The 27,446-nt window shown below is 51.9% G+C and overlaps 1 protein-coding gene across 3 annotated transcripts in view; it reads right to left on the bottom strand.

Moving 5' to 3' along the window:
* Positions 1 to 1,526: 1,526 nt before the first annotated feature.
* Positions 1,527 to 27,446, bottom strand: part of ELAVL1 (ELAV like RNA binding protein 1) — a 35,378-nt gene continuing 9,458 nt past the window's right edge. Inside the window, exons 2-7 of one of the 3 annotated variants that reach the window (XM_081499227.1) lie at positions 23,330 to 23,521; positions 14,348 to 14,451; positions 10,522 to 10,675; positions 5,718 to 5,943; positions 4,130 to 4,132; positions 1,527 to 3,076 (exon numbers count right to left, since the gene is read on the bottom strand). In XM_081499227.1, the coding sequence (XP_081355353.1) occupies positions 2,752 to 3,076; positions 4,130 to 4,132; positions 5,718 to 5,943; positions 10,522 to 10,675; positions 14,348 to 14,451; positions 23,330 to 23,501 (984 nt within the window). In that variant the 5' untranslated portion in view covers positions 23,502 to 23,521 and the 3' untranslated portion in view covers positions 1,527 to 2,751. Of the gene's footprint in view, positions 3,077 to 4,129; positions 4,133 to 5,678; positions 5,944 to 10,521; positions 10,676 to 14,347; positions 14,452 to 23,329; positions 23,522 to 27,446 lie in introns of all 3 variants that reach the window. The other 2 variants (XM_081499226.1, XM_081499225.1) reach the window with 2 other exon arrangements.

Raw genomic sequence — 27,446 nt, forward strand, 5'->3', positions numbered from 1 at the left:
TCATCTATCCTCAACTCTTTTTCATCAAAATTCTCAAAGAAAAGGAGAACATTCATTTCACAAAATACAAATATGACTGATCATGGTTAAAAAAAAATTTTTTTCTTAAAACATGGTTTCTTTCAGATTGTAACTTGAAAAAAAAAATGGGGTCTTCCTTTTGCAAACAAGCTTAGAGATGTAATGAACTTTTCGGACACGGGGCCAGCATCTGGGACTTCCGTGGCAGTGGCGATTACTTTTCGGAAGTAGAGTATGTCAAAGGCAGTATCCTCCTGCACACTCGCAAATTAAAACTCCCAAAGAAACACATGAGGGTTTTTAGCCAGAAGGCTGTTCAGGGCGGGGACCATGTAAAACGAGAAAGTTACTGAGACACTTTGGGCAACTCGCAGAGGTCCGTATGTGCTTCACATTTCCATCTCATATGTGCTACCATCAGGAAAACCAATGTGATCCCAATAAAACAGAGGGGATGAGGGGATGGGCTATGGTGCTGGCTGTGAGCCTGTCACTCCGCAGTGTAGGCCTCTGACAGAATTCTCGTAGGAAACTGCATGCCAGCGCGGGTTGGCAGGAATGTGTGTCAGCGAGGAGACCTAAGGGTCACTCTGAGGACGGGGAACCTCACCTTCTCTGAGAAGATGTTAGCCCGAGGCTGGCACGACCTGCATGGTATAATTTTCTAGGAGAGCATCCTGGGCCTGGGGTGTGGAGTACTCTGGGGTACACACAGCGGGGACCCTCTTCGTGTCAAATCTGGGCAAATGGGCCTTGGATACAGGAGGAGGCACGTAAGCTGGCTTGGACTTAGAATCTGGAAGATTCTACGGGAGGGAGGAGGCCCTCCGTGGCACTTGGCCAACTTGTGAGACAAGGCCTCAAGGGATGAACTTGGCCTTTTGTGGGGTAAGAAGAGGGTCGCGTGGTAAACTGGGGAGGCTCAGGTAAGCGGCTGGCAGCCCCTCAGTAAAGCATGAGGGAAGGGATGGGGGGACAGGCAGCCTCAAATGGTTGAGGGCAGGGGGGGTTTCAGAACACTGACCCACTCTGCGGAAGGCTGTGCCTACAGCCCAATGACTTCCACTTAAATAAATAAATAAATAAATAATGCCGCAATTCCATGATATCGATAACTAAAAAACAGCCTATCGTTCACATGCTTTATTAGTCTCTCATGTCAAGGTTAAAAACTGCTGGTACTAAGTTACGGTGGTTTTGATTCTCTCACACACTGGTTATTTATAAAAAAAAAATCACATCATGCTCCTGAGGAGTTGCCCAGAGACTGGGGCCCTGCCTGTTTACCTCTCAGGCCCCCTCTCGGACTCTCCCTGCCCACTCCCCGTCTGGAAAAAAACACCACCCGTGAGGGCGCAATCCTAACATCACAGATCCGTAAATGCTTTGTCTTGAGGCAAGTATATTTGTTGCTTAAGATTTTACGAATCCTCCCTGAATGCTGGGCTGTCTGTACCTTACCTAGCCAAAAAGAAAGAAAAGGTAAAATAAAAAACAAAACAAAATTCGAGCAAAACAAAATCAAATTTAATGGTCTTAAATGCAAAAGTAAAAACAAACAAAAAACACAAAAAAGCAAAAGAAAATTAACAGAACAACCCAAAACGTCAAGGCAGTTATGAAGAGAACTTTGAGGGTTAATCTTTAAAACTACAAATCAAAGGGTGTTTTTTTTTGTTGTTGTTTGTTTTTTTGTTAATAGGTAACTGTCAGGAAGTAAGTACTTTTCTGTTGAGTGTTCACAGGAGAGCAAAGTTTCAAAACAAAACCTGACTAAAATAGAAAAAAGCCTAGCGCTCACGAGAAGGGATGCGAGAAATACAATGCTCAAATGTTTCTGTGTCGTTAAAAAATAGAGCTATCTGACGCATTGGAGCTGTGGTCAATGCGCTCGGAAACTGGAGCGAAGACAGGGGTCGACAGTATCCGCTGTTGTGGGGGCACTGTGCATGCAACGTGTGGACAGGAATTCGGGGTGTCGGAGGAGCAAGGCATCTTGAGGCGTGCCTGCAGCTGAGATCTGACTCTGGAATATACTGGAGTTCCCCTGAAACTCTTTGGTCCGTTCCCATTGGCGCCTGGGCGTAGGAGACCCCTCGTGTCCTCCGCAGGGCCTGGCCTGGCCCGGCGTGCGGTCCCCCTCCTGCCGGTGGCCCACGGCAGACTGGCCTGCTGCCACAGCCAGGGCCCCTCGGCTGAGTGAGCAGCAGGTGGCAATGGGACCTGCTTGGGAAAGCAATTTCCTGTCAACCGAAGCAGAAATCGCTTAAAATGTGGAAGCGGTTGAGAAAAACACGCACTCAGCATCTGTCTAACATCTTTAGGAACTAAAACTAAAACATCATTTCTGTTTGCTTGTTGGTTTCTATCCAGTTTGTGGAGACATTGAATGAAACGCGTGTTAGACAGTCTCGGAAGTTAAAGCATGCTTCAGTTTCACCACCATCCCGAGGGACTGGTTAGTCAATGCAGTCTATTTAGATTTCTGTTTAATATATATTTTAAAGGAAATAACTTAAGAAACTTAAAATTGGTCTAACATTGTGGGATTTCAAACATTTGAACATGTCGGCTGCATCCCAAGAGTATAAAAACCTTTTCACTTCTCATTTAGACTAAGACAAACACTTGTGAAAATTGGCGCAAAATGAGTTGTACACTAACAAAAAAGTTTCAACTTCTTCACTCTTAATTATCTATTCCGTACAAAAAAAAAAAAGCGTAAGCGAGTTATTTGTGGGACTTGTTGGTTTTGAAGGAAACCTGTAAGATTTTGTCCCCCAGGCGGTAGCCATTCAGACTTGCTATGGCCATGGCGGCTTCTTCATAGTTTGTCATGGTCACAAAACCAAAGCCTTTGCACTTGTTGGTGTTGAAGTCGCGAATCACTTTCACATTGGTAACGGCGCCAAACGGGCCGAACATCTGCCAGAGGATCCCCTCATCGGCATCCTGGCCCAGGTTGTAGATGAAGATGCACCAGCCCGAAGAAGCGTTGCCCGGGACATTGACACCAGAAAGCCCACTCATGTGATCTACACCCATGGGGGAGAACCTAGCAAACAGAGAGCACAGCGTTCAGGTCAGGGTCAGGGTGGGCCCGCGCGTGGACACGTGGCCCATGGGGGTGCTTGGGCTGGCACCCCTCTCACCTCGGGCACCATCAAAGTTTTTCACTGAGCGGAAGTCAATATAGTGTCAGAGGGAGGGCATGGGTTCCCTGCTCCATAGGGAATGGGCTCTGAGGAGAGAGACTGGCTGCCCAGAGGGGGTCAGAGCCTCAACCTGCTTCGCCCACAGAGGGGGCCTGTAGTGGCCTCTGACCAGCTGCTCCCTCCACCCCTCCCACTGTGGGGCAGGGGGGAGAGGGGGGTCCTGTTTAGTCACACCTGTACCTCCCACATTTTAAATGATGGGAGCTTCTCCACATTCTCCTAGGTGCTGTTACACTCCCAGCTCCCCCTGGGGAAACCTTCCTTATCCTATACATCTGTGTATGTATGTGTGTTTACCAGGGTGGGGGAGGGCTGAATCTTCTTTTCTTTCTCTGAATTTTGTACCCCCCACCTCGTCAGGATCCTCCCTCTCCGAGGGTTCACAGCCGAGCAGTGTCTGCATACAGCACACACCCATGAAGGGCAACCGCAGCAGGGCACAGCTCTGGACAACCTTCCATTGCTGGCTCATAACACCCCAGAAGGGCCAAGGCTGTGGACTGCCAAGTCCACCAAGCTTTACCAAAACTGTGGGACCACCTGGTTTCTAAAAAAAATTTTTGGCTGCACCCCACAGCATGTGAGACTTTAGTCCCCTGACCAGGGATTGAACCTATGGCCCCTGCCTTGGAAGGTAGTCTTAGCCACTGGACTTCCAGGGAAGTCCCTGGGGCCCCCTTTCTAAAGAAACACTTTTAGTCACATAAAAATAAGCCTACAAATCATGGCCATGGCAGTAACGATGAAGGAAGATGACAAAATTGCTACTGAAGTCATGTGGCCCTCGAGATGTTTCACAAACACAAAAGTTAACTGTCAGAGGACCAGTTTAAGAACGCTTGAGCATGACACAGCATCTCTGAAGCCCCACAATGCAACTGGAGAAGTGCTACCTGCTCTGAAACACAATCAGGTTTGAGTTGTGGGTCTGACCCAGGGGTGAGCAGGGTGCCTTCGAGTGCCACTGAACAGATTCATTCCCTCAACAGACTCTGGAGAAGAGCGGCCAGCCCCCTGGGGTGCAGCCCACTGACAGAACAGTGATCACTGATGAAGAATCAAGGCATACTGTGGGCCATGATTTTGAATTTGCGGTAATGACGTTAAACAGCCGCACTGGATGTCTGAGTTGGTTAAATGATTTGTTAGTGGGGAGGCCACAGGATCACTGAAACGGGGGTGGGTAAGGGCCCCCCCGAGTGCCTGTGTGAGTTGCTTTTCAGTGAGAACTGGAAAGAGGTCTGACTTTTAAATGAACCTCGTTTCCTCTAACTTTTGTAGGATATGGACCCAAGTTATGATAGTGGTTCACTAAATCTTGACGTATCCATTAAACTGAAAATGATCCGAGGCTGTACAAGACAGACTGCACTGTCTTGTTGACAGTGTAGTTCATTCTCATTCACTCCCCTGAGTCTCCTGCTAGTGATAGCTGACTTCATCTCAACTCTCATGAACTGCCCCCATTCTTACCTCTGATGGTACAGAGGTAAACTGACCCATCCTAGATCTGGGGGCCCTTCTGCAAACTCTCTCCTCTGCTGAGTCTTCCTCCCTCTTATTCTTACCTGTCCTCTTTGCCCTTTCCTTCCGTCCGTCTCTAGAGGTCATGGTCACTCTCCTGCCTGGCCTCTCCTGCACTCGCATCTCCCTCTCTCTTCTCCCCCAAGCTCTCTGGTTTCCCAGAGTTAACAGGTAACTCCCTGAACTTGGTCATCTACACCTTCCACCAGATCAGCAGTGAGGCTGATTGCACTATCTGACTTTCAAATTGGATCAAGCTCACTTCTGTCCAAACACACTTCCCCAGCTTTGCTTTTAAACCTGAAAAGCCAACGAAGGCAGGCCAGCTTGTGGGCCTCTCTGTTGTTCATGAGGTAGTAATACAGCTGATTTCAGAGTCCAAGTCACCAGGTCTACTCATCTCTGCTCCACTACATCCTGGCGACTAGAACTGTTTTATATGGAAGGGCTAAGGAAGGCGGGTAAACAGTTCGCCTCTAGGATGGGGCTTTTAAACAGCAGAATTAGTAATATTTAGACACCAAATGACTCCACAAGGATGTGGACAAGAAAGGTTTGCCCTCAGGCTGCTCATCAAAAGTCTAAAACCTGTTTAAAACTCTGGAAGGAGAGCAGCCCTCGAGTGAGCTCAGGCTACATCTTCCTCTCCAGATACAGGATGCTCTTCCATATTGCAGTCTACTCGCCTGTCCTGAGGAACCGCAGGCTGCAGTGCCAGGCGCTGGGAGCCAGCTGGAGCTGTGCCATCTTTTTTACTCCCGTTAAAGACATACTCAGATGGAAACACACGGCTCCACACAGATAACCCTCTGAGGCGGGCAGGGGACACAGAGACAGGACACGATCAGCCCACTGTGCAGCGGTTCCCGCAGCCCAGGAGTGTCTGCCCAGCAGGCTGCAAGCAGCTGGATGCGGCACGTGTGGCGGTGGTGGGAAGAGCGCACCCTCCTGACCCACCTGAATCTCTGCGCCTGGTGGTGGACGGGGCCTCCGAACCGTCTAGCTGGCGAGTGGTACAGTTGGGAGAGCAGCGCCACGTTTTTGTTCTGGTTGGGATTGGCTGCGAACTTCACTGTAATGGGCTCGGAGGAACCTGGGGGTTTATGACCATTGAAACTGGTAATTGCCTCTTCTGCCTCCGACCGTTTGTCAAACCGGATAAACGCAACCCCTCTGGACAAACCTTTTTAACAAACCAACAAAAATGGAGTTAGGGGGAAAAAAATGCAAGGAGTTTTAAAACTGAAAAGCAAAAGTCAAGTCAGTCAGCCTACTGTGGTTTAAACTGGATGCTTGGCTAATGAGAGAAACAAAAATTAAACCTAAATATGGAAACATGAACAAATTAAAACAAACAATGACTAATAAAAGATTAAGGTTTCAAACTTTTTTCTGAGTTGAAGCAACAATGCATAGTCTCTGCGCAATAAGACACTTTGGCACAATATCCCAGAGAGATGCCCCAGACCTCTTTTTTAAAAGGAAGCCAGGTTTTATCCTCCATCACTGTGGAGGCCAGGTGCCCACCGCGGTGCCGGTGCGCGGCATGCTGAGGGGTGGGCGGGCAATAAGGAATTCTCCCTGCCCCCAGGGTGCTCCCTCCCATGGCCTGCCCGGCCATTTGGCCTCATACCCATGCCAGGCCTTCACAGGTCACCTCCCCAGCTGGCCTGATCCAATCCGTTTGCTCAGTGCCTGACTCAGCCTCCCGAGTCCCCGAAGGGCGTGGAGTCTGAATAACCCAGTTGCACACTGGTGGCTCTTTCCTGCCACCAACACCTCACTCACCTCTTGGATATTCTAAGTTTTCTGGGAAGAGTCTGGCCTCACTTGATTCTGAGGGCCCTCAATGGTGCTGACACCCACCCTCCTTGGTGGAGGAGGGCAGACTCCCTGCCTCGGGTACATTCATCATCGCCTTCAGCTGCCTTGGCTCCCTGGACAGAGTCTCCTGAAGGCAAGCCCCTGATTCTGCTGCTGCCCCAGCCCTTGAAAGAACAAGAACATGGCTGCCTGAATCCCAGGCCCAACTGCTGAAGGTGGGGCCAGGTCAGCCTGGCATGAGGGTGAGACCTGAAACAAACCAGGTGGGAGTGAGCTCAGTCACCTTCTACCCTCCTTCTGCCCACATTCTGGGCCTGGGAGGAATGACAGGGGACTGGTCCCTTGAAGAAGTGGAGGAATGAGGTGGGGCTGGGGTGAAGGAATATGGAGCCAAGAAGAGAACCAGCTCTTTCTCCTGGGGTCAAGGGTGGAGGTCGCAGTGTGGAGGTGACAGCTGAGGGCGTCTGGGGGTGCCCCCTGGAGAGGAGGTTGTGGCCGACAGCCCTACCTTGGACGTTCTCGCTCTCCACTGCCAGTCACAGGCTGTCCCGAGGCCTTTACCAGGAGGTGAATGACAGTTATCAGAGCAGAAGAGCCCAGGGCCCTGGGTCACTGGCTAAGTGAGGGTAAGGAACACCCCCAAGTCGGCTCCCATGTCCCACAGGGTCCCATCGATAGTCCCCAGGATGGGCCCAGGGTGGGGGCTGAGGAGGGGCGTGGGGGACTGAGGCATACCAGGCGGGGGCGGCAATGACAAGTTCTACTGCCAGAAGTGGTGCCCCCTTGGGGCCTATTAATAGAATCCCATGCTCTGTCCTGACTGGGAAGGGACACCATGCGCCCCATGTAAACAAGCAGAGGGTAGCCAGGGGCCTTCAGGCAGGGGTCTTTCTACTGGAAGCCACAACTGTAACATACCGTGAATGCCAAGTCCTAAAGCACACACCCCAGCTTTCGAAATGGGAAATGCTCCCTCCTGGGGGCGCCCCCAGCACAGTGCCCTGGGAGGCCACACAGTGGCCCTGGCAGTCTCAAGGCTGCCCCCACAATGGCTCCATGACTATGTTAAGTATGAACTGTAAATGGACACAGCCAGAGACGCTCACTGAGTCACTGAGACCAGATCCAGAGATTCACATGTGCCAGGCGCAGTCCAGAGCCTGAGCCCATTTTAAAATTTCAGTTCAGAAGGAACACCTGAAAACACGTACTTGGCATACACTCTTTATTTACTCTTAAACGACACGAACGATGGCTTAGACAGATGGGAACCCAAACGAGATCTAACTGCAGGCAAATCTCACTGGAAGCCGTGGCTGGCTGGCTCCCACAGAAAGCTGCCTGCAGGGGACAGTCTCATGCTATTTATGAAGACCTTGCGATCAAGCAGAGAGTGTGTGTGTAAAAGTGTGGCTTCCCTGTCTGGTTTTGTAAAATGACTATCAAATGAAAACTGCCCAAGTGAAATCAAGAAAACCCAAGTAAAAGAAAGTTACTTAAAGTGAGGGAATATAAACTCAATGCTTGGGTGAATGTATACATTTTAAAGAGTTTTTTTTCCTCTAGTGTTTTTAGGATTAAGAGTAGAGACCAATAAATGGCACCATCTCTAGATGAGCCAACTATAAACGTCATAATTACAATGTATAAAGAAGCAAAAAAATTTAAAAAAAAAACAAACAAACTTCTGTCACCTCAGGAAATTATGGTTTTTCTTTTTTCCTTTTTAAATTTTTAAAAAATTAATCAGACCATCTGCTTTTTCTTTTTAATTACTCAGGCCATTTTTTCTTTTTTAATTACGGGTTAAGGTTTTTTTGAGCTCTTCTCTGTTTCTTTAAAACATACATCACACAAAAGCAAACCTGACATGCAGACTTGCTCTCTGTGCCATTCTCGGCCTGGCTGCTGGGCTCCCCGGGGTCTCAGCAGAGGAGCGCTGAGCAGCAGCATCCTCCAGAGTGGGCTGCAGGGGGAGGGAGCCCACAGTCCCATGGGCTTGGTTTTCTACTCTCCGGCGTCACACCCCGGCCTAGGGGAGGGCTGTGGAGAGGAGCCCCTGGGGGCCCCTCACGGCTCCTGCACCCTCTTCTTGCAAAGCTCCTAAAGACAGGCAGGGGTGTGGGGTGGGGGCCCACACTGAAGCAGCAGAAGCTGGTGGGGAGGCCTGAGGGTCTCCCAAACTCTAGGAGACAGCAGCCCTGCCAAGGAAAAGAGGGCAAAATCCCCAGCAAACGGGTAAGTGAACTGCCTGCAGGAGTGACCGCCCTCCGGATGGTGGGGCCAAAAGCTCCGTGGCCCAGGGGTGGGGGAGGTGCTCTCAAGGTGGGTGGACTCCAGAGTGGGAGCCGGGCCCTGCTCAGCAGTGCTGGGCTGGACCGAGATGAGCAGAAGCCAGCAATCCACACAGGACTGGGGAAAGCAGGGGCACAGAGGCAGGATGCGGGCCATCATCACTGCCCGCTCCAGGTCACCTGACAGCCCACTTAGACGCTCCTGTGCAGGAGGGTAAATAGAGGCACTGACCAGCCAGTGGGGTCACTTGATCGACTGGTATTTGAAGGTAAGGGTGGGGCCTTCAGGGACCACAAGAACTAGTCTGGCGCAAACCAGGGGTTTATACCAAGCACATGACATCATCACCTCATGCTCATCCCCGGCCCAGAGCCAGGGGCAGAAAGGAGGCCAGGTGGGTGGAGTCCACGTCCTTGTAGCAGAGCGGGTGTCGGTGCCAGGCTGGGGGGTACCCAGAGCTGCCAGCAACCTGCACCTGGGGACCGCACTCCAGGAGCCCCTGCTCCTCCTTGGGGCCCTGGAGGACTCAAGCTGTCTGCTCCTCTCCAAGCTGGGCCCCAGCCCACACCCAGATGAGACAGGACAAGGGAGAGTGGGGGACAAGGCTGCAGGCCCCAGAGCACACAGCTCAGGGAGGATACAGGAAAACATGCATCCCCACTCTTGTCTGCCACGAGCCGGGACACCCTACCCGTCTGCTCCGTGTCTGTTCTGCAGCCTCCCAAAGGAGGTCACCTCAGAGCCACGGCTGCTGCAGCCCAACTACCAGTGTGTGCTTGACTACCTCAGCCAAGGAGGTGGGGAATACGCTCAGTACTGGAAGAACATGAAAACCAACCACAGACAAGGCTACCAGTTTCACTGAGCTCTGGGAGCAGCGATTTTACTTTCCAGTTGGTCAGCAAATTCCCACTCCTGCAGAGAACAGAGCCGAGGGGCCCTAACATCGGACGTCCCAAGCTCACTGCTTCCCTGACAGAGCCGAGTATGTGGCCGGCCCGATCCCAGGCCCAAGGCTGGTGGGGCACGTGGCCACCTTGAGGGGCGGCTTCTGGGCATGTGGCGCTCAGTTCGGTGGGGCCTGAGTGCCACGTGCAAAGCTGCTTGTGTCCCGAGCCGAGCTGACCCAAGAAGGGTAGTGAAGTGGCCAGGAGAGCCTGAGAGAGGACGTCATGCTGCCTCCGAGCTCCGAATGTGCTACCGGCGTGGGGGTTATCAAGTCATGGAGACTCAAGAATGACTCCTCAGAAAGAGTCCCCTTGGAGCTTTGGGACTATGACAGGTGGGGACTCTGGACCTGGAGCAGAGACTGTCCCACACCGCACCCTGCTGCCTGCAGTAAGAAGGGCAACGTTGGAGTCCAGGCTGGGACGGGGGGTGCCTGTGGACAGTGCCAGGATCTCTTGGCGTTTTCACTGTTAAAAGACTGGCTGCACCTCACCTTTCATGTCAGGCGGCTTTTATGTCACATAACGCCATCCCCCACCACCACCTTCGCGGCCTCATTAAACAAAAGCCAATATCTTCTCACTGTGATTCTGTCCTCATGGCTGGAGTAACTAAGGACAGCCATCTGCCTTCCCAAGGAGACTCGAGCCCTGCCCAGAGGAAAGCGCACTGCGTCCCAGGCCAGGCACCGTACCTGTGGTCTGATCCACAAGGACTCGTGAGTTGATAATCCGCCCAAACCGAGAGAACATGTCCTCTACGTCCTTCTGGGTCATGTTCCTCGGGAGCCCGCTGATGTACAAGTTGGCGTCTTTGATGACTTCGGAGCTTGGGCGCGCATATGACACCTTGAAAACAAAACCGCTTGCTAGCGTTAGGGCAGGTGCGTGGCCAAGGCATCCAGGGAGGGTGTTACACCTTCAGGTGAGGGAGAGTCAACCCTGTGGGAGGAGGTCACCTGTGGCAGCCCGTGCTGGCAGCCCCCCTCGGGCTGGGCAGGGATCCTCATGGGCCGTGATGATGCGGATGTCATTCCTATTTCATAGTCGAGAGGCTGGGGGTCCATGGCTGGCGTGGGGCAGGAACAAACCCTGGCTGCCCATCCTCCTACCTTGGCCTCAGGCCTCTCTGGACGAGGAGCACGGCTGGAAGGGGACATTGTGCTACCTGGGAGCAGCCCAGAGGATGGCGGGTGAGAGAGCTGGGTGCTCTGGGAGTGTGACACCCACCAGGCAACAGGCCAGCTCGACATGGAGTCCAGATGGGGCCCCGTGGCTGGGGGCACACATGTGAGTGCTCAATATTAAATGACCCCACGCTTTTTGGGGCTTCTGTTTTGCAAAACTGAAGGAAGACTAACAGGAACTTTGCAGTAGTTTAGATGAAATGGTGTATATGTGCGAGGCTGGGGGCAAGGAAATGTCTTTAGTGTTTCTAATTTGGGGTGAGAGCAGGGTAGATCTTGTGGGCCACGGAGGGATGGGGCCAAGCCCAGATGTCTGCGGGGAAGGAGCCCCTGGGACAAAGCCCTTCCACCTCCAGCCGAGGGGACAGGACTCTGTCACACCCCACACCTGGGGGAGTCAGAACCAAGTCAGGAGACTGGGGGACAAAGGAGGAAGCAGCAGCAGAGAACCATGTGCTCTGGAAGGGGGAGCAGTTAGACCTGGGCAGAACGTCCTCCCTGGGGGTCAAAAAACGGAGACTATACATAACACAGTAGCGGACACAGCCTCTCAGGTGTCACTGGGCAGCACAAGGACACAAACGATAGATGTGTGCCCACCACGTCACTCAGGCCTGCCAGGAAGGGCAGGGGTGCAGGTCTACACGCTGAGACCACACCCTCACACACATCCCTTTGTTCACGCGCTCACTGACTCTCACACGTTTGAGGTGCATCTGGAATATTCCAGAAAAGGAGATGACAAACACTGCCTTTGCCTGGAACGCAGGACACAGCCCAGAGGGAGAGACAGGGTAAAAGGAGAAACTGGGGTGTGGTCAGAGCCCAGCTCCACCTGAAGAGGAGAGTGGGACAGCAGTGACAACACTCCCCGGACGCGTCCCTGCACTGGAGCCAGGCCTGAGGCACTTTGGGGACACTCTGGGGCAAGACCTGGGGCAGAAGCAGCACTGCCCTCAGAGAAAGAGGCCCCCAGGTGGGCGTGGCCATGCTTCTGAACTTCCAAGAAGGATGTTGGCCCCACTCTTATGTCTGTACCTTAACTTTCTGGGTCTACATCAACCAGCCCCACAAAACACCCCGCTCAAACTCCTCACAGAGGGAGTCACTCCAACTGTTTAGAGTCTGGTGTTACCAAATGCCCCAGTGAGAGGTGTCAGATTGCAGCCAGGATGGCTGAAGGCGGGAGCTGGGACTCAGGCTGTTCTGCGCTTTCCCGGGATTGGGCCGGGCCAGCAGGGAGATGTCCCCTAGGATGCCCTGCCTGGCCCCTCGCAGATCTGTCTGGAACAGGTTGCATTTGGGCCTGCCCTCGGCTTTTGGTGAAGGACACTGTGGGAAAGAACATTCCCAGACCAGTGCCAGGGGAGTGCTGTGGCGGCCGGCGCTGACTGTGGTTACAATTACCTCCTAATAAAGCCCAGGAAGGAAATGCTTTCAGAGCCAAGTGCACTTTGGTTCCTTCCAGCCTTGGTGTCTCCGGGGACCTTGATGACTACTGCAGCTTCCTGTACTCTCCAGCCACTGTCAAGCTCAGAGTCAAATCAGAATCCAAGAAGACAGCAGGAGAGAGCTCGCCCACCCATAGCAGGCACACCTGACCGGATCCACGATACTGCCCAGAACCCTCTCTTCTAAGCTCCCGAACCACCTGCTCCCTTGCCTCTGGCAGGTCCACTGCCCTGTTCTTGGGAAACCCTCCTGTGAGAGGTTTTTGTAGAACCCAAGACTTCTGAATTACATCCTCCCACAAATTCCCATCGGGAGTCCTGACCCCAGGACCTCAGAGTGCGACCTCATTAGAAATAGGATCATGATAGATGCAATTCATGGTGATGAGTTCAGAGCAGAGTAAGATGGCCCCAGATCAATGATGGGGGTCCTTAGAAAAAGGAGACATCTGGACACAGGTATGCACACAGGGGGAGACCCGCGTGAAGACGAAGGCAGAGACTGGGGTGATGCTTCTATAAGCAGAGAACCACCCAAGATCCAGTGACCGCCAGCCACTGGGAGGGGTGTGGAGCAGACCCACTCACACAGCTCACGGCCCTCAGAGGGCACTCAGACTTCTGGCCCCTCGTGCTACCTGAGGATCTGGAAGATGCAGAAGTTCAACAGGGCAACCTTGTTCCAGGGGCTTCGGGTTGAGGAAGATGCTCTGGAGACTCTGGTGGGTATCTGTCTCAGGCATGAGGGCTGCCTTGCCAGGTCTGTGGGTGAAGACCGGTGGGCACAGCACAGGAGGGGCTACTGCAGGAAGCCCGGCCAGGGTCCCTCGTGGAGTGGGGAGAAGGGGCATGTTCTACAGTAGGGCTGGGCACGGAGTGAAGGTCAGGAAAACCCAAAGCTGGTCCAGGGTTGGACAGAGCCTGAAGCCAGACACCTGGGGGTGGGGAGGGGTGAGACTGAGAAAAGGAGGGCGTGGTCAGCGATGGCAGGTTGAGAGGAGCACGAAGGTGGGGGGGGGGGTGTTTCTGTCCTTTGAGGCCTGGAGGACTCGCCAACTCGTCCCAGGAACCCACCTCAGCTCCTGATTAGGGAATGACGCTACTGACAGACTGCCCGGGCTACCCCATCATGCTGCATGGCTCTCTCCCTTCCCTCAAGTCATCAAGAAGCCCCCCACAGGACACAGCGCCCCTAGGACACACCTCGTGACACCTACCTTGGCCACACCTGATATCATATTTATCATCTGTGTGCACTGTGCACACAGATACCCAGCCAGCCCTACAAGGGCACGGAAATGGTTTTGTTCACTGAGTGGCACACAGTGGGCAACTCCTACCTGTTTGCCCAATGATTGCTGAGTGAAGTGGTAAGAAGAGGACCGTAACTGCTGGAGCGGGGCAGGAAGGGGAGCCTGGGCAGGGGCGGAGGGACAGCGCTGCCGCCACCGCAACAGTAAGCAGGTACAAGTGGGAACGCAGTGCTGGCCCAACGCCCGCTCGGCAGGAGGAGAGCAGTGCTGGGCCAGCAGAGGAGACCGGCGGGGAGATCTTCACACCAGGGGCTGCTGAGAGCCAACACGCCAGTGACACCGGGGCCGGGGAGGGGCGGTCCCCGTGCAAGTCCTTTCCGGGGATCCTCCCTTTGCAGGTGGGGCCGAGGAGCCAGAGGCACAAGGGCTGGGACCGTCACCACCCAACACAGGTCTCACACAAGCTGACAGGAGATGCCCCAGAAGTGCCCAGGCTCTGAGGGGCAACTGTGCTAACGGTGCCAAGACAGTGACGGGGAGATAAAAGGTTGGGTCTTTCACTAAGGCCAGGGTTCAGCACGGACCTCTGTGCAGCCGGGAACCAATGAGATGGTGATCGCAGCTCTTTACCTTAATGGTTTTTGACTGGAGCCGCAGGCCATTCAGTGTGTTTATCGCTCTCTCTGCATCCTTGGCAGTCACGTAGTTCACAAAGCCGTAGCCCAAGCTGTGTCCTGTGTGGAGAACATGTGCATATCAGTGAGCCGCTGGGAGCCAGACAGCCAGCGAGGGGTAGGGGAGAAAGGAGGAGAGATGGGGAGGATGGAGAGGGCTGCATCTGGCTGGGCTCAAAAGGACAAGACCAGAGAGAAGATGACCGAGAAAACACAAGAGCTAAGAACCATGGCTTCTGGGAAGGAGTGGTTAGAGGTCAATGATTATAGTCTATACTGATGGTTTATTCGTGACATCACCTTGCCAAATTTGCACACTTTCCGCAAAGAACAAACTAAAATGTGACTTTTGTAATCGAGCATCCTGGGGAGCCCATCACCAAAGCAGGGCCGAGGATCTGTTTTTCCAATGGTGCAGGCCGCTCTGTGCAGCCCCCAGTGGGGGGACCTGGGGTGGGGGATGTGGAGGAGGACAGTCACGGCAGCAGACAGGACAGGCGGGTGGGGGTGTCAGTGTCCAGGCTGCTTTCCGCCCCTGCTGTGCTGGAGTGGGAAGGTCTGCTGGGCTCTGGCGCCCCCCAGTGTCGGTTCCCTTCACTTTCCTGAACTGAAAGCCTAGCTGGGGGAGGAGGAAGTTACAGGGACGACCAGCACCGAGGGCAGCCTGGCCACCAGAGCCCCCCTTGGCAGCACCTCCTACGGTGACAGCATCATCAGCCAATGCCCATGGGCATCATAAGGCCAGAGCAAACCTCAGTTCTTCCCAAAGAAATCCAAGGTTACAGGCAGGGTGTCCCACTCCCTCTCAGGTAACCACTGAGAAGAGGTGGGGTGAACCACCAGCTGGGTGCGGAGGAGGGACCTGGCACGGCAGGCGAGGGGCTGTGGGCCTCTAGGAGACCCAGAGAGAAGCAATGGGTGAGGGTGAGAGTGGAAGGAACCTGACGCCTTCCCTACAGAGGAGGAGCAGGAGGAGGCCCAGAGAAGAGAATGGCCACCAAACCTGCATCTTACCCCTCCCTGCGCCATGTCAGTGGGCACACCCCGTGCACTAGCCACTGCTCTCAGCAGAGACAGTGGAGAGCAGGAGAGACCCCAAGTCCTGGAGACACACACATGCCCACTGGATGATTAAAACACAAGGCATGAGCCACCAGCAGGCAGAGATCCGCACAGCAGATGAGCTGGCTCCGCCCACTTTACCAGCTGAACCCAGGCTCATCTTGCCATTAATGAGACCTGGGAAGAGCCTAACCTACTGCTGTCACTTTGAAACAAATGAACAAACAAAAATACTTTATTTTTTAGATTTAAAGAAAAATTACAAAGATGATGCAGAGTTCCCACATACCCCACACCTACTCTCCCTATTAGTAACATCTCATCCTAGGATGGTATGTTTGTTACATTAGTGAATTGGTACCGATGTCCACATCTGAGCCAGACCGCCTGAATTTTCCCCTAATGTCCTTGTCTGTCCCAGGACACCATCCAGAGTCCCCCGTGATGCTGAGCTCCTTAGGCTCTTCTTGGCAGGGACAGTTTCTCACACCTTCCTTGTTTTTGATGACAGCTGTGAGGACTGGTCCAGAAATTTTGTAGACTCTCCATCAGCCTGGGTTTGTCGGAAGTTTTTCTGTGGTCAGACTGGGGTTATAACGGGCTTTTAGGAGGAAGGCCACAGAGTGAAGAGCCCTTCTCATGCCATCGTTCTGGGGTGCATGCTGTCCACAGGGCTCATCCTGGTTGATGCTGCCCTTGACCCCGGTCTCACCAGTCTCTCCGCGTGCAGTCTGCACATTGTGAGTGCCCTATGGAGTCACACTCTCCCCACTTCAGGGCAGAGACGCTACATAAACTACTGGTGATTCTGCAAGGGCCACTTTCTCCTGCTCTGTCCGGGCCATCTTCTTCGCTTTTCTCTGTCGTCTCATGTTCCTGCCCCTCCCACAAGGCTAATCCCAAGGCTGGGCCACCTGTGCCTTGGCTCCTGGCACTTCTGGTGCCAGGCCGTGTTCCCGTGCCTTCTGCTGAAGCTGGTTCCTCCTGGCGTCTGGACAGGGCCCCGCTACCCTCAGTGGCCAATTCCTCCCTGCCCTCCCACCTTGGCTGGCCACACCAACACCAACTGGCCCTCAGGGTGTGCCCACAGCGAGTTTTAGGACGCAGCTCCGGAAGCCCTCAGTGGCACTGGGTACTACCGACCCACCTGAGGTGCCACCTCCTCCAGAACGTGACTGCAATGCCAACTGACCCTCCCCAGGCTTCTCATCCTCTGCTCACTCCATCCAGATGGTCCATAAGGCTCTATCTTTGGCCCTCATCTCTGTCATCCATGCTTCCTGGGTGACCTCCTTGACCACTGTGTGGCCGCAGCCAACAATGTCACCTAGGATGTCACACACTTTGACAATGGCCACTGGCTCCTTCTCCACCCTGCTCCCCCTCCACTCTTCCTCAACAAGCCCATGTGTACTAACTGAACACCCACTATGTGTCAGGCCACGTGCCAGGCTGGCCAGGGTTTAATGATCATCACCAAGGACAGCTCCTGCCACAATGAAATTCACATCCCACTGAGTGAGTCAGACAACAAACGAGCAAGAAGCTAACAAAGCTACACTCAGGTGCTACCAGGGGAAGCTCCATGGTGGAGTGAGAGGATGGACAGGATGGGCCCAGGGGAGACAGGTGGTCAAGAGTGTCCCTTGAGGAGGGAATATGAGAAGCAAGGCCCTGGGGTGGCTGGAGGTGAGCATTTTGGCAGAAGAGCAAGCACCAAGCTTCTGTGGCACAGACGACTCTGGAGTGCTCCAGGAAATAAAAGGTGGCCAGCGGCTGAACACAATGAGCTAGGGGCCTGGCCTGGAGGTGGCTGCTGGGTGGACCACAGCAGCAGCAGGGCTGAGGCCAGTGTAGAGACCACAGGAACCCATGAGCCAGACCAGGTGTGAGATGAGGACCCCAGCAGGGCAGGGGCGGGCCGGAGGGAGAGCCACCAAGCGGACTTGCTGATGGGCTGATGGGGAGGGAGCTCTGGTGGCCAAGGTCCCTAAAGCACCAGCACTCCCAGGCTGGGACCGGCTCTGTCCCTTAGTCTGCTCTCCTCTCTGTGGTGGGCACCTGTGTGCACCGAGAGGGAGGTGGGTGAGGAATGAAGGGTAGCCCGTGGTTCTGCCCACTGGGTGAGGCCGGAGACTAAAGTGTCAACAGTGGTGAACGCCCACCTCCACCCACCCTTTCCTTCACCATAACCCAACTGCTCTCAACTCCGGCTGCTTGTTAGAATCAGCAGGATGGCTGCTACAAACCATCACCGCCCAGGCCACATCCTGGACCAAGGACATGACAGGGAGGTGGGGAGGCAGGAGCGGGGACAGCTTTGGTGGTTTGTAAAGGCCCTCAAGAAACTCTACTGCTGAGCCCAGGTTGAGAACTGCCGCTGGCAGTGCGTGAAGGGAGCGGGCCAGTTATGCAGAAGAGCCAGACTGGAGGGGCTGTGCTCAGAGCAGGCGACTGGGGGGGAAGCCTTCACTTCCCAAGTTACCGCTTCTCTAACAGGGTCCGCCAGCCACTCGGGGGAATCGATGCAGCTCCCTAGGGTGCTCCTCAGTCCAGAATCCAGAATGTGGGGCAGGGTGGGGATCCCCACTTCCAAGCTCCTTACAGATGACCTTCCAGTGACCTAGAGGCCACGAGGCCACTGGAGTCAGTGCCTTGGAGGCAGGTCAGCGGCTGCCCCCCGCCCCCTTGAGGGGCGATGGAAGACCAACCCTGAACAAGGGGGCTGAGGTCTGGCGGGTGAGCGGGGGTACTCTGGGGCGAGTGTGGTCAGGGCATGAATCCCGCACAGGCTGCTGGGCTTAAGGCGGCTGAAGCCTGCCAGAGTCAGGGTGGCGGCCACCAGAGCCCAGGGTGGAGTCTGGTGGAAAGGAGAAAGGCAGGAGAGGAGAGAAAGAAGGATGGGACGGAGGATGAATAAACCCTGGGCCTGGTGGAGGGGTGTGTGAGGCCAGTGCCCCTCATCTGAGGTTCTGACTCTGCCCGGTACCAGCATTGCCCCCTCCAGAAAGGCTCAAACACCCCAGCTGGCTGACTCGGTGGATCTGGGTGGGGCCTCGGACGTGTTGCTCCTGGTCCCCAGGCACCGCTAATGCTCAGGGGCTGGCCGACAGCCACTGCCCTGGAGAAAGCAAGACCGCCTCCATGCAGAGCGCTCACATGTTGGGCTGGGTGACCCCTGGGCCAGAACCCTCACGTTTCCAAATGTCTTCCTCTCGTTTTAGACAAGGGATAAGACTACGAGACGATTCCATGGCATCTCGCCTTGCTTCCGCAGACCAGAGCAGCCAGAAGTCATGTTTGATCCTCATGCTGACCTGGGGTGCGCAGTTGAGGAAGGTGAGCGCCCCGTGGACAGGGCACTCACTCCTTTGCAACATGAGGCTGGGGTGCAGTCGAGTCCTTTCTCTAAAGGCCCACGGGGGCTCAAGGGATGATGTCACTGAGGGAGAGACTGTTTCTTGTGGGGGGGAAATGAGTGAATTAATTAGGCGATAAATAAGAACAGCAAACATCCCCAAAGGAAAGAAGATGGGCAAAGGACAAAAAGAGTTCTTATATAAAAGAAGAGTATAAACAGCCAGAACAGATGAACTTCACAAGAAATGCAGACTGTCACCATACTCAGATGTCATTTTTCACTTAAGAGAAGAGGTGAGAAATCCTGCTCGGCCTCAAGAATGCCAGGGCCAAGCAGAGGGCATGTGAACCAGAAAGCCCCTGGAGGGCCAGCTGACAATACAGGTCAACAGCTTCTAGATAGTACCCGCTCTCCCCTCTGTGGGTTCACTTCTAGGAAGACTGCCTACAGAAATAACTGGTGAGCCAAGATTTGTGCCAGGGTATTAACCTCAGTGGGGCTTGTAGCTATGGAAAAGCAGTTACAACCTGTCATAAACTCAGAATAGCCTGTAACCACTGTGACCACGAGACAGCTTAAGTCCAGTGACAGGGAGAGATGTTCACAGATACAGGAGGAAGAGACAGCTTGGGAGGTGCAAGCCCATTTTTGTAAAAGCACATGACTGCTCACAACCACAAATATGTAAAGAAAAAAAACTATGGACCGACACGAGCCAAAAAGCTAACAATGGTGGGATTATGGGTAATTTAAACTTTTCTTCACGTTAAACTTTTTTTTGACACAGTCCAGGAGGGTGCAGACTGGTCATGGTGCCCCGTGGGCCACGTGACATCTGCAGAGAGGCTTAGACACCAGGACAGAGAGCAGGGCAGGCTGCACAGTAAGGCCAGGTAGTGACCATGGATGGAACAGGCAGCAACAAAACCAGTGGAGCCCAGCTGGTCAGAAACACTCTGTATCTTGAGGCCAGCACACTGAACATCCCCACATCCAGCCACCATCTTGTCCCACCACCTCCCACCACCAGTGCCTGGCCCCCAGTTGGCACTCATAAGAGGCTTGCTGAATGAATGACTGTCCATGTCGACCCGCATTCTCCCCCAGCCCCAGGCCCACTCAAATCATTCATTCACTCCACAAAAACTGATTATGTCACATCTGGGGATACCAGAGAGTCCCTGCCTCTGAGAACCATAAGGACCTACTGGACGAGCAAGTTCCAACTTCAGTGCCTTGTGGAAACCCATGCTGGCTGACTGCCATGGGGACCCAGAGGAGCCTCTATTGTCAACTAGATCAGGCCAGGAAAGATATCCCAGAGCAAACGGGGCCCAGGTGAGTGACAGGACACATTAGGGGTGCTAGAGATTCCACTGTCACAGTTAGGAGGATGGTCTGGAGGGAGCACGGAAGGCCAGTTGAGAGCCTAAAGCGGTAGGGCAGGCAGAAGACCATGTGGCATGCTCTAATGTGGTGGCAGGAGGGATGGCGGAAAAGGGATGGAAACACTCAGGGACACAGGTCAAAGGTCACGCTTAGATTTCTGACTGGAGCCACTGAGTGGACAGTGGTGCATCTGCTAAGATGGAAACCTGGGGAACAAGCAGTTCGCTTGTGGGAGACTCAAGGTCAGTCTGAGAAACAATGAGAGGCTGAAGGCCCTGGAGCTTGGGAGAATTTCTGGTTGAAAGAGAGGTGGCACAACTGAATGTCAGGCTAAGCTTAGGGGTTCATTCACTCACCCTAGTGTTGGCCTAGGAATAAGAGGAGGCTAAGGATTAAGCCAAGGACTGCTTAGGTCAATGGCTGGGAAAAGCTGCACGAGAGATAGAAAGGGGGGCCTCAGAAGTAGAAGAAAGCCAGGCTCACGAATCTGAGGGAAGAGGAAGCTTCCTTTCATAAGGAAGAAACAGAGGAGATGGCTCCTTGAACAGGAGAGGGAGAACGTCAGCCAGAGGAGCTGTTATGCAAGAGGAATCGGGGCCTGAGGGGAGAATATGTGCTGAAATGGCTAATGTGGGGCATGTGGATGTCCATATTGCAAGCTCAGCTGAGGTTTGATTGGACAAGGTGCCTGTCTGCCACGATGCAAGAGTCTCGCTGGGGTGGGTACCTGAGCCAGGCTGGGAGAAAGTAGACTGAGAAAGGTAACCATGTCCAAGGCTTCACCAGAGGAAGGACTGCCAATGCAGGAGACTCAGGTTCAGTCCCTGGGTCAGGAAGATCCCCTGAAGAAGGAAATGGCAACCCACTCCAGTATTCTTGCCTGGAGAATCCCACAGACAGAGGAGCCTGGTGGGCTACAGTCCATGGGGTTGCAAAGAGTCGACATGACTGAGAGACTAAACAACAACAGCAGCAGGGACTTCCCTGGTCCAGGGGCTAAGACTCTGTGTTCCTAATGCAATAGGACCAGGTTCCATCCCTGGTCAGGGAACTAGACCCCACATGCTGCAACTAAGACCTGGAGCAGCCAAATAAATAAATAAACATATATATATATATATATATATATATATATATACACATATACATATTTTAAATAAAGAACTACAAGATACAAGATGAAGAGCTGAAATGTCAACCCAGGCTCATCTACTCCACAACTCCCGATCCATTATACTCAAACTTGCCCAGAGAGCAGAAAATCTTTATTTCTGAACCGAAATAATTTCCAAATTATGCCTGTGCTGATTTCACTGGTTCTCAAAACCAGTTCTCTCCGGACTCATCTCGCCAAATCTAGGTGTTCTTATTAACACAGCTCTAATGCCTTTGAAAAACGCAACAAGCCACGAGACAGGAGCCAGGAATATTGCCGGGACTGAAAATTTCCTTCTGCCAGAACACAACAGGAGAAAGGCAAGACTCAGTAGCAGTGCAGAAGAATTTCAAAACCTCTCTGAACAAGGATTCTTATTCAGGATGGTCTTTGGAACTGGAGAGAGAAAGGAATTTCTAGAACATTCCAAAACGGTTCAATTTTGTGTATTATCTAAAGCCCCTCTTTTGAAGACATGTAATAAATTGCAGACTCTCAGAATTGGGAGGGTTGTTAAAGGATTTTGAATTCAAAGTCCCCTCTCTGGGACTTCCCTGCTGATCCAGTGGCTGAGACTCTGAGCTCCCAGTGCAGGGGCCTGGATTCAATCCCTGGTCAGGGAACTGAGATCTCACATGCTCCAATGAAGACCCAGTGCAGCCAAATAAACAATCAAATCAAAACAAAACAAAACCTTGTTTCAAAAACAAAAAACCAAAATCCTCCTCTGATGAACTAACTCCCAGTACCGTGGTCAGCCAGCTTCTATGGGACTCACCTTGGGGACAGGCATCTCAGAGTTACTGGCAAATGCTGAGAGTTGATGAAACAGGACAATGGGTACATGGGGTTCAATAGTATTACTCTAATGTAAACTTAAATCTTGGGTTGGCCAAAAAGTTTGGGATTTTCCATAAGATGCTACAGAGAAACCCGAACGAACTCTCTGGCCAACCCAATATAATATTTCCATAATAAATATGACTTTTGACTTTGAAATTATTTTTTAGTGTAGGAAATCAAGATCTTACAAGCCAGGGTGGGAACCAGAGCACTGCTGAGAGGACTGGCCATTCCTCAGAAGAGCTGGGGAGAGACGAGGAGGAGGAGGGAGGAGGAGGCGACAGGGGGAGGTAAAGGAGGGCTCCCTAAAACATACCTCCCTGGGGAGGAAAGAAAGGAAGTGCTTCACAGCCTCAGGTCTCTTCACATTTCTCTCCAGAACCCTTGCAACCTCACTCTCAGAACAGAGGCCTCCATATGGAGGGCCTTAACAGGCCTTCTGCAAATCCTTAGGAGGTAGGTAGCATCACGGGGAAGGCAGGCGCTACCACTCCCACTTCGTGGATGGGGACACTGAGGCGCTGTGGGAGGGTGGAGCTTTGCGCCTGCCTGCCTGCCAAACCCACGGCCCACCCATGATCCTCTGCTCCCCTGCTCCAGCCCCTATGAGAGTTCAAGCTCAGTTCAAGAGCTTGAATGTTCAAGTGAATGTTTAATGTTCAAATGAACATCAAGCTCAGATGGTCAAGTTGACAGCATGAGAAGAGAGAGTCAGGGTGGCCCAAACCTAACGAAGGGCTGCCCATAGGGGACTGACTCAGTGCTCTGCTGCAGGTCTGACCTTGTATGCACAGCCTGAGAAGATGGGCTGTGCCTGCCCCAGGCAGGACACTGGCTAAGGTCCCTCTACAGCTGGGACCGTGCTCCTTCCAGCTCTCAGAGCATCCCTGTTTCTCCCTCCTGTCTTCTCATCTTCTCTCCCCTCCCACTGTCTTGTTTTGTACATATTCTCCATTTCAGGATGGATTTTTCCTCCTTTGGGAACCTACAGCCAATCTTACAGCATGGCGGGAGCAAAACAGAGTTGAGATAAAAATGAAACTTCCTGGCTAAGAAAGAGGGCTTGGTGGGATGGCCCCACATACCGTCTCCCCGCCCGACACACACAAAAATGGCTGTTTCTTTACCTGCAACTTTATCCCGAATAAGTTTTGCAGATTCCACTTCACCAATACTGCTGAACAGACTTCGTAGCTCATCCTGGGTCATGTTCTGAGGGAGGTAGTTGACGATCAGATTTGTTCTCCCGATGTCGTCCCTGCAGTCTTCGGCCATGTGGTCTTCATAACCATTAGACATTGTATATTTAAAAAAAAAATCTGCAGGGGCAGAAAAAATGAAATAAATTCCAAATGTTCCCATTACAGGGTATCAAGGCAACGCTCACGACTGTGTTTACACTTAAGATATTTTTTTTTCAATGCTACAAGTTCAACTTATGTCCACGCAAAAACCCGTATGTGGATGTTTATAGCAGCTTTATTTGTAACTGCCCCCAGACTGGAGGCAGCCAAGATGCCCTTCAGTGGGTGAATGGAGGAACACACGCCAGTCATCTGGTAACACACACACAACGGAAGGTTATTTAGTGCCAAGAAGACAGAAGCCAGGAAGCCACAAAGACACGGAGGAGCCTTACATGCATACTGTTGAATGAAAGTACTTGAAAGGCTACATACTAGTCGGTCTCCAGTATATGACATTGTGGAAAAGGCAAAACTAGAGAGACCACAAGATCAGGAGTTTCAGGGAAAGGGGAACGAACAGGTAGGGCACAGGGGTTTTTTAGGGTAGCAATGCTATTCTGTATGAGGGTATAATGGGTGGATACATGTCACCATGCATTTGACCAAGCCCACAGAATGTTTAACGTGAACAGTGAAGTCTAGGACTTCTCTGGTGGCACTGTGGATAAGAATCTGCCTGCCAATGCAGGGGACATGGGTTTGATCCCTGGTCTAGGAAGAGCCCACACGCTGTGGAGCAACTAAGCCTGGGCACCACAACTAATGAGCCCGCGCTCTAGAGCCCATGAGCTGCAACTACTGAAGCCCGTGGGCCTAGAGCCCATTCTCTGCAACAAGAGAAGCCACTGTAATGAGAAGCCTGTGCACTGCAATGAAGAGTAGCCCCTGTTCACTGCAACTAGAGAAAGTCCACATGCTGCAATGAAGACCCAGCACAACCAAAAATAAACAAATAAATAAATTTTTTTTTTTTTTTTAAAGACTGAACTCTAAGGCAAACCCTGGGCTTTAGTTAGGTAACAACATGGGTTCATCTATTACAACAAAATACCACACTAAGGCAAGATTTAGTACTAGGGGAGGGAAACTGCCTGCGGAAGGGTATAGGGAAATTCACTCTGGACTCTCTTCACAATCCTTCTATGAACCTAAAACTGCTCTAAAAATAAAGTCTACTGAAACAAAACCAGAACTAGTCCAAGTTTAACCATTTCCACTTAATAAGAGGGCTTTAAAGAAGCAAACCCACAAACAATTCCAGTACCAAGATTGGAGCCCCTGGGAGAAGTGTTTGGGGTGTCTTGAGAACACTCCAAAGATCTTGGATTGCTTTGTCCGGTCTCCATGTGCACTACTGATGCAGCTGTACGTGGAGGAGCCTGCAATGAGCGCCGGGGCAGCCCACCCAGACACCCTGTCTGTCCTCTGGCCAGCAGGCAGAGGGCCTCCGTACTGCTTTCCTCCCAAGACAGAGTGACTGACCTAGGAAAGAGGTTACGATTCCTCTACCAGTTAGGGGACCTTTGTCTCCAAAGCTGGCGGGCTCTGGAACACCATAAGCTGCCTACAGAAATCCTGACTTTCAGCGACACCAGCAGGGCACAGTGATGGCTTCGGAGGAAAGTCGGCTCAAGACCGCTCTTCTGGAAGCACCACTCACTCGAGGTTTTGCTCACAGGCACTGCTGTGAAGTCCCGTGTCCTTGGCTCTAAAGAAGCAGGCATCTCTATGGAGCTGAAAGTCATCACTGAGAAAAAGGCCCTGCTGCCCACTAGTCGGGAGGTCTCCAGGGCAGTCCACCCCTTTCTCCAGATTCTTACTGCCCAGTTCTGACTTCATGCTTCAAAACCCAGCGCCCAGTGTCTGGAGCATTTCGCCTCCTCTAAAAATAGTCTTGCCAGCGGTTATATAAAACCAGCGCGCATCTCCTGCACAGATTTCCCACCTGCCCCATAACAACACGGAGAGAGGAATCAGGTATGGTTCTGAGTTTCCTGGGGGAGACATTCAGGTGTTCTCTACCTTCCAGCTCTCACTTGCTTCAGACGGTACACAACATGCAAGATCAGTCCAGTCTCCTAGTATTTATTTTTTGAAAATGGTCTATGCTTCCCGCTCTTAATAAAGCAGTTTAGCATCAAGAGTCATAAAAAGAAAGACTGGAAAGAGAGACTTCGACTTCACAAGGTTAGAAACTCCTGGACGGCAAAGACCTCACAGGCAAGCAGCAGGCTGACAGGGAGAAAGGGCCAGCTCCTATTGTCTCACTTAGAGCTGGGTTCTCGCCTTGGGTGATTGTGCCCCCTTCTCCATGGGACACTGGGCAGTATCCGGGGGCACTGCCAGCTATCAGGACGGGAGAGCCTTGTGCCACTGGCACCTAGTGGGTAGAGGCCAGGGAGGCTGCTAAACACTCCGTAAGGCACAGGACAAGACAGCCCCCCCAACCAGGAATTATCTAACCTAAAGTGTCAGCACCGCTAACACTGAGAAAAATTGATTCGCGGCATCTACAAATTAATACGAAAAAAGCCAACATACCACTAACAGAGAAGTGGGCCAAGGATATGAGCTGAAACTAATAGATGCTGGCAGTTAAACAGCTAATAAGGCATGAAAAGAAGCTCAAGTTCACAAACAATGAGGAAAATGCAAAATAAAAGGAGATGCTACTTTGTGTCAGTCAGAGGGACTACAATCCAGGATGGATAAAACCCAGTGTAAGTAAGGATAAGTGGAGAAAAAACCACACCCCTCCCCTACCTTTTTTTAAACACCCTTATACACCACTGATATGTGTGTGCAAAGTGCAACCTTTTGGAAAGACAATATGGTGGGCCTATCAAAATGTTTAATGTGAGCGCTACCCTCTGACTTAGAGCTGCAGGAAACTGCTCTACAGCAATAATCACACAAGTGCAGGGAAATATGTGCAAGGACTATGCTGACCCCAAGGCTGGTAAAACACTGGATATAATCTAAATATGTATTAGAGACTTCCCTGGAGATCCAGTGGTTAAGACTCTGCAGGAGACCCAAGTTTGATCCCTGGTTAGGGAACGAAGATCCCACGTGCCTCGTGGCCAAACAAAACAAAACATAAATATGTATTAATGGGATATGGTTAAATAAATACCATTTTCAGTAAAAAGCATGGCATTAACAGGTTTGATCAGGAAAAACTCCACAAATCTGTTAAACTGTTGCCTTGAGAGTTTAAGATCATTAGCTCAGAAACAAACAAAAACACTGGCTGAAGGCTGAACCAAAGTACAAGGATTAATTAAAGAATTAAAATACATGCTGAAATTTGCTCAAAATGTGATTCAAATCTTTTTCTTCCTCCTTTCCCCTTTTTTCCTTTATCTCCTTCTCTCTTCACTCTTGTTTTACTCTTCTGCCTTTTCTCTCACAGCGATTTCACAGACAATAAACTGGGCAGTTATTACCAGAGTGGGCTGTCCTCAATCAATGCCTGGCAAAAAGTTTGCTTTCTAAATCAGTGGTTGGCAAACCACGGCCCACGGGCCAAATTTGTTCAGACCACAGCCTGTTTTTATAAATAAAGTTTTATTGGCACACAGCTACTCTCATTTGTTTATGTTCTGTCTATGGCTGTTTTTGCACTCCAGTGACAGAGTTGAGTAGCTGTGACAGAGACCATATGGTCCATAAAGCTGAAAATATTTACCATCTGGCTCTTTACAGAAAAAGTGTGCCGACCTCTGTTCTAAAATGTAAAAATAGAAAAGTTTCTTGGAGAAAATCTTTGTGACACTGGGTGAAGCAAAGATTTCTTAGATACCATGCAGGAAGCCAAATCCATTTAAAAGAAAATTGGTAACTGGATATCATCAAAATTGAAAACTTTTGCTCTTGCAAAAGACACTGCTAGGAAAATTATAATCCAGAAGATTATATTTGCAAATCATGTGTCTGAGGAAGGTTTTGTATCCAGAACTTTTTTTTTTAAAGAAAAACCTTTGAAACTTAACAG

The sequence above is a fragment of the Giraffa tippelskirchi genome, chromosome 6 (assembly GCF_054371585.1).
Source record: "Giraffa tippelskirchi isolate mGirTip1 chromosome 6, T2T-mGirTip1v1.2.pri, whole genome shotgun sequence".
Lineage (NCBI taxonomy): Eukaryota > Metazoa > Chordata > Mammalia > Artiodactyla > Giraffidae > Giraffa > Giraffa tippelskirchi.